We start from the raw sequence: 15076 nt of genomic DNA on the forward strand, positions 1-15076 counted from the left end.
CTTCCTCTGGAGTGAGATGACTAATGAGCAACAGAAAACAGCCACTTTGGGCAACTGAGTTTTGAGAAACGTTGGCTTATGGGGCGGTTCAAAAAGAAATCTGAACAAAAACTTGCTGGATGCAGAAAACAAAAACACGAAATAAGAAAAAAGGCAAAACATAAATAAATGAAAAATAAAAAAAACAGGCATAACATCAAGCTGATGAAGTCGTTTGTACTGCACCTTCTTCCTGCTTTTGGCTAATTTCTGGGCCATCTGCTTAGCATGGAACAAACAGAGACAGGAGAACAGTTAGAAAAGAATTTGCAGAGACTCAAAGTTGAAAAGGGAATTGACAATCTAATATCGACAGTGGTATAATGCATTTCTGTGGGAGGTGGACTGGCTTTAAAAAAAATCCCACTCGACTACTGATTTCCTAAATCAGAATTTGGTAGTTGGCGGGGAGGAAGGACATGTACTGAGGTGCCTTATACTTAACTGCAATTGATGCTTTCAAAGAACCAACTTTCGGTTCTGCTGATTTCCTTTATTGTATGCCTATATTCTGTTTCATGGATTTCAGCCTATATCTTTGTTTCTACTTTGGGTTTAATTTGCCAATTTTTTTCTAGCTTAAGATGAAAACTTACATCATGGATTTTCAAACTTTTTTCTTTCCTGATAATATTTAAAGCTATGAATCTCCCTCTAATCTCCACTTTAGCTATATCCCACAAATTTTGATATGTTGCAATTATCCTTTCATTCAAAACACTTTCTAATTTCCACTGTGATTTCCTCTCTGAAACCTTACTTATGTTCTTAATGTAAACACATTTGAAGATTTCCTAGTTATCTTTTTGTTATAGACTTCTGAATCAACTGTTCTTCCTCTTTATTAACTCCAGTAATACTTCTTGCCTTAAATTTGTATAATATTAATAGAACTTGTGTGTGTTAGTCGCTCAGTTGTGTCCAATTCTTTGCAACCCCATGGACTATAGCCTGCCAGGGTCCTCTGTCCATGGAATTCTCCAGGCAGGAATACTGGAGTGGGTAGTCATTCCCTTCTCCAGGGACCTTGCTGACCCAAGGATCAAACTCTCATCTCCTGCACTGCAGGCAGATTATTTACTATTTGAGTCACCAGGGCTTCAATAAAGCCTACTGCTAACTAGAAATGGATATAAGATTTATTCAAGATAGCAGAGTTCTGTAAGAGTAGAAACTCTGAGGCCAGACTGTCCAAAACTGAATTCTGGCTCTGCTACGTACTAGTCATGTGACTTGGGATAAGACACTTAACATCTGTGTGCTTCAGTTTCCTCAAATGTAAAATGAAGGTAAAACCAGAATTTACTTCATAGGGCTGTTGTGAGGATAAAATGAGTACAGCTGACTCTCGAACAATGTGGGGTTAGGGGTGCCAACAACCACGGGGTCATCCGGGTATCACTTACAGTTGGCCCTCTGTATACACAGTTCAGCTCCTCTGCACCCACTGTTCTGCGTCCTCAGAGTCTACCAATCACACAGTCAACTGATCTTGGACCACATAATACTGTACTATTTACTCCTGGAAAATATCCAGGTATAAGTGGACCTGTGTCGTTCAAGGGTCAACTGTACACACAGTGTTCTCAAAACAGTGCCTGGTGTGTTATAAGCACTCTATTTGTGTTTGCTCTTTAAAGATTATGATGTTGGACGATTATAATTTGCCTGGGTCGGGATGCAATCTCTTGGCTTTGGTAAGGCCTGCTATATACACGCAGACATTACCTGAACGACGGTGAGTCAGTGGCCGAACCACGGGCACTGCTGTGGTGATGGGGGTGGGGTGTGGGAAGAGCAGCTCCCTCACACCCTTGGTACTCACCTGGCGCCAAAGCTCTTGCTCTCAGCCACACGCCACTACTCATAAGCAACTAATTGTGTTGTCTGTGCTACCTCATGGTGGAGAAACTGGATGAGTCAGCCACCCAAACACTGAACAGCTGATCTGGTACACCCAGGAGACCAGGGCAGCCCCAGCCCCACAACTCATACTGATGGTCAAGACTTCGTGATGAAACAGTCTACTATGGGAAAGTCTGGAGGCAGCAACTGCAAGTGTTATCCTAACTGCTACAATGACCGAGGAAGTATCTGTGCATCCGAGGAGCGGCCCTAGGCTGATGCTGTGCCACACAGATTCCTGATCTGTACCAGTTATAATCCTCAAGATGAACAACTGCTGTAAGAGCCTAACCTCTGTCTTCTTACCTCTCCTGAAATGATACAGCAGCAATATGTGAATTTCCATTATTTTTGATACCAAAACTTAATGGCCTTTGGTCAAAATTCTTCGCCTGCTGGATGAGAAATCTAATCTGAAGGGTCCCTCTCAAAGGAAAGCAAGCCTGCCACCAATGAAACGCCCACTTTCTGTTTTTACGGGGATGGGTGATGAGGAAGAGGATCCAAAAGGCAAACCGAGGCTTCCATGAAAGGCGTTTTGAGAATTTTTTTATGAAGTCAAAAATATTTTGTACACTTAAGAGTAACACCACCTTTAAATCACTTATGATGTCCAAGTGCCCTGAAACAAATTAGAATTAAAAATTTAGGCATAAGTTTGGAAATCATGATGGGGGTCAGGGCCAGAATGAGCAGCTGGAGCCGCAGAGAAAGGTTTTAGAGCCTTAAGGCCCACATGCATCTTGAAGCAGGGGCTGACAACATCCATTTAAAGCCCTGGCTTTCATGAGACTTGGGGCTCACCACCAGCAGGCTGGTGGTCACCAAAGGACACGTGCAGCACAGTCCATCCAATCACTCCATCTACAACGTGTACTGAGTACCTGCTGTTGCTAAGACCCTCTAAGGCTAGTTATGCCCGGGAGACTATTCTAGCTTTTCTTTCCCCAGCTAACCCTGGCTGAGCACTTAGCACATGCCCATATCCTTCTAAGCACTTCACATGTATCAATATAGAAGCTTACAATAACCCTGTGAGGCAGGCAGTGCATCATCCTCATCTTTCAGAAGAGAAAACTGAGGCACAGAGAGGCTCATTAACTTGCCCATGGTCACACAGCTATTAAGTGGCAGAACAGATAATTAAAGTGGAGACCTAATTCTATATTCCAAATTGCTACGGTGCCAGCTGGACACGTCTCTCCTCTCTAAACTTCTCGGTCCGTCTGTAAAATGGGGTTAATGATACCTACCTCACAGGATTCCCCACCCTCTCCATTTGGAGGAGTAAATGAGATAATGCACGTAAAGGGGCTGCTATCCATGTCAACATCTTCTTTATCAACCACAGACTTCTTTGGGTCAGATGGGAAGTCAGCTGGCTTAGACAAGGTTACACTAACAGAAATTCTCATTTTACAATTCAATCATAATTTTGAAACACCTAAATAAAATCTCTCCATAAAAGAATGGAAAAAAAAATCTGATCTTTTGGGGCAGGCTAGTAAAGACAGATATAAGAATATTTGATAATGAACACGCCTTACAAAAATGTGTGGACCAAAACAATACCAAAATGCCATGGCGACAAACACACCACATTGCGTGCACACGAAGCAGTTTCTACAGCTCAGGCAGTTTCAGCACCTCGCCCCGTCTTCAGCGGAGGAGCAGAGAATGAAGTGGGAATGAGGGTGAAACGGAGCATGGAGATGCAGTGAGAGGAAGGGGCGAGTGAGCTGGCTGTACAGGGGATGTCTCTGCCTGCTTTAGATACTGACTGAGAGTAGGGCAAAGCTCCCTCTGGAATTTCTTCCTAAAACATATTTAAAAGAATCCCAGCAACAAGACGATCAGGTATCACCATAGGGATAATGTATTCGGCTTTCAAGTAATTGTGGACGCTTCTGGTTAAACAAACTGAATTATATCTCCTTAGTACAGGACTTCTCAGAGCCTTTACTAGGAAAATACATGTGACAGATTCCAAAAATATCTATTTGGCGGCGTTTCTTGTGCTTATCTGCCAATGGGAGCCCATCAGTGAGAAGCGCTGCACTTGACCAGAATGTGAGAGCACAGCTGGAGAACAGAGGCTCCTTCACACTGGACGGATGGTCCACACTTCTCGCAGGGGCCAGCTCCCGACCTGCAGCATACATTACCACCTCCTGGAGGGCGTATGAAAACAGGTTCCTCCCTGAGTTTCTGACTGGGTTGGGGCCTGAGAGTCTGCACTTCTAACAAATTCCCAGCTGGTGCTGCTGTTGCTGGTCCCACTTTGAGGACCATTGCTCTAATGCATTTCTGAATCATATGGGAAGCTTTCTGGAAGGTTATTCTTACTTCTCAAAAAAAGATGAACTAAGGCAGAAAGAATAGATTAGGGAGGGTGCAAAGATGAAAAAAAAAAAAAAACTGCAAAAAAATGGCAGATACCCTCTAGCTCTGCTGCTGCATTCAGATGTCCCTTGTATCTTACATTTTGGTAGATGGAAATGTCTTAGTTACAGATTCCTCAGCCTGCCTTGTATTTCAGTTACCTAAACACTCTCCCTGGCTCCCTCACGAGACTGCAGGTTTCTCAGGGTCAAGGACGTGGTTGATTTTTATCTGCTAAGAGGCCTTATCACAGGGCTCCTGTATAGGGACAGTTTGCTTTTTGAGCCAGATTCATACCTAGAAAAATCACAACTCCAAATCTTCCCCCCATTTTGGCAAATAAACCTGCACATTATTTGTAACTTAAGAAAACTGCAATTCTTCAGACTCCAAGTGTAAAGCCAGTATCACTATTAAATGTCAGCCCACAGTTGGTGCTACGTGAGTGACAGACACCACATAATTGACGGACAGACCAGGAATTAAAGCCTGCTTTGAAATGGAAACCCAAACATCAGGGGCAGAGCTGGCTCAGAGCAAAAGCACCTCACACACAGGGCCACAGCGGGGCTCCTGAGAGGAAGGCCTCCCTGGCATCCATCGTGTCAAATGAACAATGCAGGCAGAGGAAGGAGAGGGTCAAGCCAGGAATTACTCCAGTTTGTGGTGAGGATATCACTAAATGGATTTCCAAATAAATCCACAGAGCATCCCTCCCCTCTTCCTTCCTGGATGGACGTGGCTAGAAAATCGGCAGCCTCATTCTGCTTGCACTGCATCTCTCTAGAGGTGGCCCAGAGTAACTCATTCCTGAAAGGCCAGCCTCTTTAGGAAGAAGCATGCAGCACCTTCCTCAGAGAAGGGAGTGCATGTGGGCACCCCAGTGCAGGCTTCCCCGGACCACCCGAGTTCATCTGGAGACCTGCTCTCAGCCCCTGGTTCCCCGTGCACGTGGTAAAGTCTCTGTGAACTATCCCCACAGTAACTTTCTTGGGGGCAAGGAAATAAACCACAGGTTCTGAACACGGCCTTCTCCACTTATAATCTGAAAAAGTGGCAGGCTGGTTGTAAAGGCAAACAATCTGACAGGCATTTAAATGGATGTAAAAGGAACACGAGGCAGAAAATATTTAATGATAGGCAACATTCCTTTCAGATGCAAGAAGCACATTGTGAAATGATACTTATACATGAAATGCGACTGTTTAATCTCACCACTCTATAATGAATTCCTCACACTAGAGCAATTTGCTGTAAAAATAAATATACATTTTCCAGCTGCTTACTCTGCTCTAGGCAGGTCTAAAATGGATTTATAATCAGAGAGCCTGTCTTGCCTGTTCTGACTGACAAAGCCTTCTAATTTTTTGTTCAAATGATTTGTGGAACTTCTGGATACTAATCCTTTTTGAAGATTCAAAAGTAAACTTTCTGGTTTCTCATCAGGGAGCTGGACTTTAGAAATGGAAAAGAACACTCTCAGAAACCACTGGGGAAATCAGAAAGTATAACGTGCAGAGCACTTGGCCCTTGGAGGGGTCTGGCATGAGGATGCTGGAGTCTGGGGTCTCTCCCAAGACCTGCCCTACATTTGGGTGATGTGGCTGTGCCTGCTGTCCCCTTAAGGTCACTGAACACACACACGTGTCTCAGGGCAGCAGAAACACAGACTACTCTAGCTGTGGAAGTCAAGGACGACCCATCAGGAAGTCAATAAACAGAAACTAGGAAAAACTCATCTCAAAGCAACATGCAATACTTGGTCTCAGGGCTCCTCAGTACTCTTTCAGGAGTGGACTATTGCTTTGTTCTGGAGGATTCACCTGAATGGACCCTGGTAGTGTGCCTCAACAGGGAAACAGGTGCTCTGGCAATCTGGAGGAGATAAATCTTTGTCACGTGGCTCTGTCTTGGATCTAACAGGGAGGCAAAGATCTCTGGTTCTAGATTCTCATGCCAATAAAAATGTCCCAGAGGACACTGCAACAACCAAAAGCACTGCCTCTTTTCCAAACACCCCCTTTAGTGGTGGTCCCTGCCTATCAGAGAACCATCCAGGGTCTCTGTACTCCCACTGACCCAGGGAGAGCTAACAGTACCATTATTAACCCAGGAAACTCAGCGCTGGGTCAAGAATTCAGCTAAGTTACTCCATGGTATTACTGCCTCAGCATCCATTCTGTTTGGCCAAGCAGCCTGCCTGAACCTTAAACTGGTATTATTCCCTTCATGCACGCAAATGCTGTGGAAAGCAGCCTGCAGAGTCACACGCACATGTCAGCTCCTAAAGGGACCCCACCCCCACTCATCAGCCCTGTCTCCCCTGGCTGCCCAGGGCCTTCCCCAAGGCGCCCCTTAGGTAATACCTCCACTGAGCTCAAAAAAGCCCCATTCTGGTTTGCACTGACCAATCTGGCCTTCATCTGGGAACCTCAAAACATTCCACCCATGGACCCCAGTAAAGGCATGTGCCCAGGTCCTGCCTGCCTCCCCGAGTGGCCTCTCTAGGTGTGCAGGTGCTTCCTCCAGGACTGCTGAGTCTTAAACTTCTCCATCTCAATTTCTCTTGTAGTCTTCTGCTCACCTGGGGGGTTTACTTAACAAATGCTGATGTAACAAAATTATAATCATAACATATCTGGTAACCATGGGGACAGGAGGAGCCAGAACTCTGTCCCTAAAGATTGTGCTTTTCAAGTTCTCCTGTATGAGATAAGGCAGGATAACGCCTGAAAAGCAGCTTATTCTCAGGGAGTTTTGTGCATTCTTGAACTCTATACCTGGGAGATCCTAAATTAACATGGAAAACACTGTGGGGACATCTCCAGGTATTAATGGCACCTCTTTATGTTCAGGGAGAGGGTAAAAGATCAAGCAAGCTCTGACACACAGCTCAACAGAAACCTGAGATTCTACCAGCAGCATTATTGCGTCTGAAGGACCCAGAGGGCAGGAGGGTCGGTCTGATACATAGGCAGGAAGTGGTCTAGTTGGGAGTCACAGGGTAAGATGCACCTCTGGAGGTAGGGGTGGGACTTGATATAGTTGTAAATTACTCTCTGGATCATACATCCTAAATCCTAAAATGTCAGTAGTAGTAGTAGAAATAGTAGTAGTAGTGTTGGTCCCTCAGTCGTATCTGACTCTTTACAGTCCCATGGACTGCAGCCCACAAGGCTCCTCTGTCCATGGAACTCTCCAGGCAAGAATACTGGAGTGGGTTGCCATTCACTTCTCCAGGCAATCTTCCTGACCCAGGGATCGAACCTGGGTCTCCTGCAGTTGCAGGCAGATTCTTTACCATCTAAGCCACTAGGGAAGCCAATAAATTGTCAATAGTGCTATCAAAAGTTGCAGCATGGGCTTCCTGTGCAGTGATGGGTAATGAAGGGCAGGGCCAGCGCTGACCTTGTCTACTATTCAGGGCATAGCAGAGCCTGGGCAACTTCGTGAGACGAGCACCAGCCCTGGAGGAGGGGTGTTGGAGCGGGGGTAGAAGGACGTGAAGTACCACCCCTGCTCTGTGTGACCTCCACGACCTCCGTGGTTGCTGCTCTCTCCTCCCTCAGGCTTCCAGGCAGTGTCTCACCTCACAAGGGCGCCCCATGCTCCTGTGGCCTTTTGATCCTGACACCCCTCTCTCCTCCTCCGGCACCCCCTTGTACATCTGCTGGCTTAATTCACTTCTCATTTGTGCTGCTGAACTTGAGGGTAAGGATCTCACCTTATAAATCACTATTTTTCCTCCCTCCCAGGACCCTGCACAGCCTTGCATACATAAATGCTCAACAAATATTCTTCCCTTGATGAAGAGAGTTAAGGACTCTTGCTTCTCGTTCCACACTGCAATACAAAGCTCAGGATGAAGCCTGGGGATGTGTGAGAGAGAAGACACATAAAGGGAACAGCCCCTTGAGGAGGGAGTTGACTGACCAATGGAAACTTGACAGAACCTAATCTGGCAAGTCCTAAGCTATTTCAACTTGCTCGACGTCCCCAGCTCTGATTTCAGTGGTGATGAAATGCCTGCGGCTCTAGCTGAGAACAGCCTCAGGAGCTCGCGCCCGAATGACACGATGGCACCCTCAGGGTCCCTGTCACCACCGGCTTGGCCACGGTTCTAGGGGCACTAGCGTCGTTGTGGGTATTCTAGAGGCTGCATTTCCATGGGGTCAGACCAGTTCAAACCAGTTCAAGCTAGTTTGGCTGGTTCAAACTAGCTGTGAATGACTTAAAACTAGACAAAAGTGGTTTCAGGGATCAAACAAGCTCGCTCCTTTTAAATCTTGACAAAACAGATGCAAACAGGTGATGGCTGGTTTGAACCGAGTTAGCCTTGCACTGACTTGGTTCAGATTAGCCAGAGAAGATCTGATCAACTGCTTACTTTTAGGTGAAGCAAGCCAGTTCAGCTGACTGTGGCTCAGATCATGAACTCCATATGGCCAAATTCAGACTTAAATTGAAGAAAGTAGGGAAAACCTCTAAACCATTCATGTATGACCTAAAACAAATCCCTTACAATTATACAGTGGAAGTGACAAATAGATTCAAGAGATCAGATCTGATAAAGTGCCTGAAAAACTATGGACAGAGGTTTGTAACACTGTACAGGAGGCAGTGATCAAAATCATCCCCAAGGAAAAGAAATGCAAAAGGCAAAATGGTTGTCTGAGGAGAGCTTACAAATGGCTGAGTGAAGAAGAGAAGCAAGCAAAGGAGAAAAGGAAAGATATCCATTTGAATGCAGAGTTCCAAAGAAGAGCAAGGAGAGGTGAGAAAGCCTTCCTCAATGATCAATGCAAATAGAGGAAAACAACAGAATGGGAAAGACCAGAGATCTCTTCAAGAAAATTAGAGATATCAAGGGAACATTTCGTGCAAAGATGGGCACAATAAAGCACAGAAACGATATGGACCTAACAGAAGCAGAAGATATTAAGAAGAGGTGGCAAGAATACACAGAAGAACTATACAAAAAAGTTCGTCATGACCCAGATAATCACGATGGTGTGATCACTCACCTAGAGCCAGACATCCTGGAGTGCAAAGTAAAGTGGGCCTTAGGAAGCATCATTATGAAGAAAGCTAGTGGAGGTGATGGCATTCCAGCTAAGCTATTTCAAGCCCTAAAAGATGATGCTGTGAAAGTGCAGGACTCAATATGGCAACAAATTTGGAAAACTCAGCAGTGGCCACAGGACTGGATAAGGTCAGTTTTCATTCCAATCCCAAAGAAAGGCAATGCTGAAGAATGTTTGAACTACTGCACAATTACACTCATCTAACACGCTAGCACAGTAATGCTCAAAATTCTCCAAGCCAGGTTTTAACAGTACATGTACTGAGAACTTGCAGATGTTTAAGCTGGATTTAGAACAGGCAGAGGAACTAGAGATCAAATTGCCAACATCCGTTGGATCATAGAAAAAGCAAGAGAATTCCAGAAAAGCGTCTACTTCTGCTTTACTGATTGTATCAAAGCCTTTGACTGTAGATCACAACAAACTGGAAAATTCTGAAAGAGATGGGAATACCAGACCACCTTACCTGTCTCTTGAGAAATCTGTATGCAGGTCAAGAAGGAACAGTTAGAACCAGACATGGAACAATGGACTGGTTCAAAACTGGGAAAGGAGTACGTCAAGGCTATATATCATCACCCTGCTTATTTAACTTACACGCAGAGTACATCAAGCAAAATGGTTGGCTGGATGAAACACAAGCTGGAATCAAAACTGCTGGGAGAAGTATCAATAACCTCATGTATGCAAATGACACCACCCTTATGGCAGAAAGCAAAGAACTAAAAAGCCTCTTGGTGAAAGTGAAAGAGGAGATTGAAAAAAGTTGGCTTAAAACTCAACATTCAAAAAATGAAGATCGTGGCATCTGGTCCCATTACTTCACAGCAAACAGATGGGGAAACAGTGAAAAGGGTGATAAGACTTTATTTTCTTGAGCTCCAAAATCACTGCAGGTGGTGACTGCAGACATGAAATTAAAAGATGCTTGCTCCTTGGAAGAAAAGCTATGACCAACCTAGACAGTATACTAAAAAGCAGAGACATTACTTTGCTGACAAAGGTCCATCTAGTCAAAGCTATGGTTTTTCCAGTAATCATGTATAGATGTGCGAGTTGGACCAGAAAGAAAGCTGAGTGCTGAAGAATTGATGCTTTTGAACTGTGGTGTTGGAGAAGGCTCTTGAGAGTCCCTTGGATGGCAAGGAGATCAAACCAGTCAATCCTAAAGGAAATCAGTCCTAAATATTCATTAGCAGGACTGAAGCTGAAGCTCCAATACTTTGGTCACCTGATGTGAAGAACTGACTCATTGGAAAAGACCCTGATGCTTTGAAAGACTGAAGGCAGGAGGAGAAGGGGATGTCAGGGGATGAGATGGTTGGATGGTATCACTGACTCAATGGACCTGAGTTTGAGCAAGCTCTGGGAGTTGGTGATGGACAGGGAGGCCTGGTGTGCTGCAATTCATGGGGTCACAAAGAGTCGGACACGACTGAACGACTGAACTGAAGCCAGTTCAATCTAGCTTGAACAGGATCGACACATTCAAAAGTAATGACACCTAGTTTGAACCACAGTGTAGCATGAATTTTCAAGGCACTGATCTCTGTCAGCAGAAATGCAGTGATATTGTGCTCACATATTGGAAAGATAATATTTAAAATGCTGTCCTTCCTCATCTTTCCACCTTTCCAAAGCTTATCATCGTATATACTTCTTCCTCAAGGCTGGCCATTAAGAACAATCAAATTATGTAGCATGTATGCATCAAGACTCCAACACACTTTGCAAATCTTTTTTCTGTTGAGAACTTTGGCAGGTACAGGTATAAGCCCTGCCTGTCATGTCACCTCAGTCCTCTCCACTAAACTTGGGACATGTGGTGCGGGGTGACCACTCTGGACGGCTCAGCTGCCCACATTGGCCCACCACCCCCCCTCGAAGCACAGAGTACCCCCTCACCTTGATCCTGCTTACTGCTTCCTGGGCCTGCATCATTCGCACGTTTTTGGAGGGAGTTTTGTCTGAGAGCAGCTGGGTAGAGCCAAGGTAATTAGCAGCAAAAATGATTCCATCAATCAAGTCCTCAGGGTCACAAGGTCCAGGAACTGTAACACACAGACCGTGGTGGTGAGTGAGGCCACGTGTGCCCCTCATCACGCCCCCTCCCCTCTGCTACACGCCTCCAACACAGGTGGTCAGCTTCCGACACCCCTGAGCAGGTGCATCTACCTGAGACTCTACGGCATCTCTCTGATCTCCCTTCACTATGCCCTCATTTTCAAACAGAAGGGAAAATTCTTCCTTAGAGGAGTCAACTTCACCCAGACCATTTACTATGAGAAACAATGTGAATATTTATTTAAACATGAAATATAAAATCCATTGATAAATGATGTTGTTTTTTGGGACAAGGAGCACTATACCATCACCTCTGGCTCTCCTGTGTCTAGTCAGCTTCTGTCACACAGTGGGTATCAAATAAATGTTTGCTGGACAAATGGTTAGATGAGCAGAAGGCCATCTTGTTAGACAGCCTCATCATACAGTAGTTCCTCTGCTTGCCACTGATTCATATCACCTACCCACTCCATTTTATCCATAATGGGGAAAATAAATATTATAAATCAGAAAAATGAGTATTTGCTGCAGAATGTCTGGATTCCCCAAAGAGCCTCTAACCTAAAGTCTGCAAGAGAGGTAACACGACCTCAGAGTTGTGGTCTTGTGCTAATAACCTTGTTGACTTACCCGCTATAACGTGCCCGGCCTGCGTCCACATACATACCAATTCCAAGGAAGTTTGGAATTTCCTGTTCTCATTCACCAGCCTTTTAAATCAAACCTTTAATTTTAAATATTTAAAATGGAAGCATCTGATTCTAACCACTGTTGTTGTTTAGTTGCTCAGTTGTGTCTGACTCTTTTGTGACCCCATGGACTGTAGTCCATCAGGCTCCTCTGACTGGGATTTCCCAGGCAAGAAGACAGGAGTGGATTGCCATATCCTTCTCCAGGGGATCTTTCTGATCCAGGGACAGAACCCATGTCTCCTGCATTGGCAGGCAGGGTCTTTACCACTGAGTCACCCGGGAAGTTTGATTCTAACCATGATCACCTATAAACGCCACTGAAAACTAAAATGTGCTGGGACTAATACATAACTTTACAACAGATGTGATAAGACAGGCATTTTAATTCTGCAATGAAAACATATGTATTTTCTTTGGCTTGAATGCTATATTTGGAAAGACTAAAATATACTTTTTAACCCACTGTTAAAAACTCAGGGTCTTAAATTAGACAACTCGAAATGGAAACAATTTGCTTTTTCCTCTTGAGGAGCTAATCTGGAATGATTTTTTATTTTTATCCTTACACATCAAGCTCATCTTGAGTTTAAACAGCTGGTTCCCATGATAAGCTGCTTATCAGGGTACAGACAATGTAATCTATTTGTTTTCCTAAAACCACGGTGCTGGTGGAAAAAAAGAAATTAACTGTTTTAGGAAAGGTCTTCACAAAGCATCTGGATAGAAATTTAATCAGGAAACCTGTTAAGTTTTCTGATTCTCAATCTTTCTGAGAAAGGTTTCTGGACAAACACTGAGGGATACAGCCAAACCTGCCTCTACCACATACCAGTCATTTCTGTGCTTCTTGAAAGACACATGCTTCCTACCCTGAAGGTTTTACAGATATGAGCAGAATTCAGGTTATTTACAATGTATAACTTTAGTTATATGGCAGGGAAGCACTGTCAAAGTAAAATAATACATGGACAAGTTTGGATCTATACTATGTCTTGTAAAAAGTAAAATATCACCATAAATCCCAGTGATGGATTTACAATGTTAGATAAATATAATCATTTTTGACAAACAAGAGAAAAAAAGACCTCATCCGGAATAGCAACTTTTAAAAAACTTCCATTTATTTTGTGAAAATAATGAATGTTAAAAAAAAAAATGAAACATCTTCTCTATGGGACTTCCACTATCATACATTCATCGGTGGGTTTAGCTCTCTTTACTGAAAAGGGTCCCTTTTCAACCACAGTAAGTATGAATATGCAGATATGTTTAAGAGTAATCCAGGTGATATTTAAAGCGACTATATAAATGTCAAGAAGCTGAGAGAGAGAAATATTGGACCTAAACAAATACATATTTGAGATACAATTTCATGTCAATTATTTTCTAGTGAAATTGACTAGAATCAAATGTCACTGTACTACACTCACAAAAAAGATCCTAATTTCATTTTACGCTTAGTGCTAGTGTAACTTTTTTAAAGTTAAAAAAATTAAAGTTATAGTTCTCCTAAGTCAAAGAACTGCAGACTTTCCTTCTCAGCGATGCCTTTGTGTTGCCCTCTGGGTGAACAAGCACACACATTATAGCTTCACATTCATGTTGATGCTGAGCTTGGAAATCTTGAAGAATAATAGTTTCTAAATTCCTCAAAACTCCCCCAAGTGCTCTTGTGGAGTTCTGGATCTTTGCAAAAACAATGCATACAATTTCCAGGTTACTCAAGAAAGAAATTGTCCTGGGCTTCAGGCCCAAGGGTTCAGAGGAAGGTTTATGGATTCAGGTAACTCTCGGGCAGTGGAACATACATAGAACCTAAAGGTCAGACACAATGTCTGGGTATCCTATGGCCCCAGAAAACCCTCCTTCAAGAATATGATAATCCCCCTGCTCCCTCAAATCATCTGCCATCCTCCCTGGTAGAGGATCAGTAGCCGTACCATGTGTGTGGTCTGACCTCAAGTTGCGGCGCCTAGTCTGCACCGAGTTTTGGCCCCACCAGACCTGTTGATGGAGTACACTTGGCCAGGGAATAACCTGCGCGACCACATGTGGCTCTCCTGCATAGATTATCAATTCCATGGAGAATGGTGAAGTTAAGACTGCCGGTTTCCAGCCTGTCTCTGAGACTCTCACTGAAGGATCTAGGGAAGGCTGCTCACCCTCACTCCATGCCTTAGTTCTCATGCATTACATGGGGATAATGATAAAAGCCACTTCACAAGATCAATCTGAGGATTCAACTAGTTATCAGTACCTGGGAGAGTAAGAGAGCTTGATAAGTGTTACTATAATTAGCTCACCCAAGCAAGAGACAGGAATTACTGGGAATTTTTTTTTTTTTTTAAACTTCCCCGTTAGTTAAGCACTGTTTCTAATTGAATGGTTCCTGATAAATGCAAGAGGTATACTGGATTGGAAATAAGGAGACATGGGTTTTGAATCCAATATGGCCAGTTCTAGGCTAGGCAAAACCCCCCAGACACCCCCCAGCCTCACTGTCTTCTGGACAGAATCAGCAAGGGCAGGGAGGAGGGTCTTTTGAGAGATTCATGGCTATTGCTGTTTTAGTCTAAGATTCTAAGACTGAAGACTGAATAAGTGACTCTGCGGCCTTTCCCACTAGTATCTTACAGCCCAGTTCTTCCAATACTCAAAATGCTAAAAGATTCATGAATGACTCAGTGTTTAGTATTTCCTTTTCAGCTCTTACCTTCAACGTAGGTTGGGAATGAAGCCAAGCTTTTTCTTGACTGTAATTAAGACAAAAAGTTTCAAAAAGGGCAAAGCATCATTAAAAATGCATTAACACAACCATCCATGCAAAATGAAAAATAAATATATCACCAATGGCAGATATTAACCAGATGTCAACTATTTTTGGCTATGGACAATGAAGTGTGAATAAAT

The 15076-nt window shown here is 43.8% G+C and overlaps 1 protein-coding gene across 1 annotated transcript in view; it reads right to left on the bottom strand.

Moving 5' to 3' along the window:
• APBA1 (amyloid beta precursor protein binding family A member 1) overlaps positions 1-15076 on the bottom strand; it is an 81859-nt gene that overhangs the window by 21880 nt on the left and 44903 nt on the right. The window contains exons 3-5 of the mRNA XM_068974432.1: positions 14880-14919; positions 11316-11461; positions 226-258 (exon numbers count right to left, since the gene is read on the bottom strand). Of these exons, the coding sequence (XP_068830533.1) occupies positions 226-258; positions 11316-11461; positions 14880-14919 (219 nt within the window). The remainder of the gene's footprint in view (positions 1-225; positions 259-11315; positions 11462-14879; positions 14920-15076) is intronic.

The sequence above is a fragment of the Capricornis sumatraensis genome, chromosome 6, assembly GCF_032405125.1.
Source record: "Capricornis sumatraensis isolate serow.1 chromosome 6, serow.2, whole genome shotgun sequence".
NCBI lineage: Eukaryota > Metazoa > Chordata > Mammalia > Artiodactyla > Bovidae > Capricornis > Capricornis sumatraensis.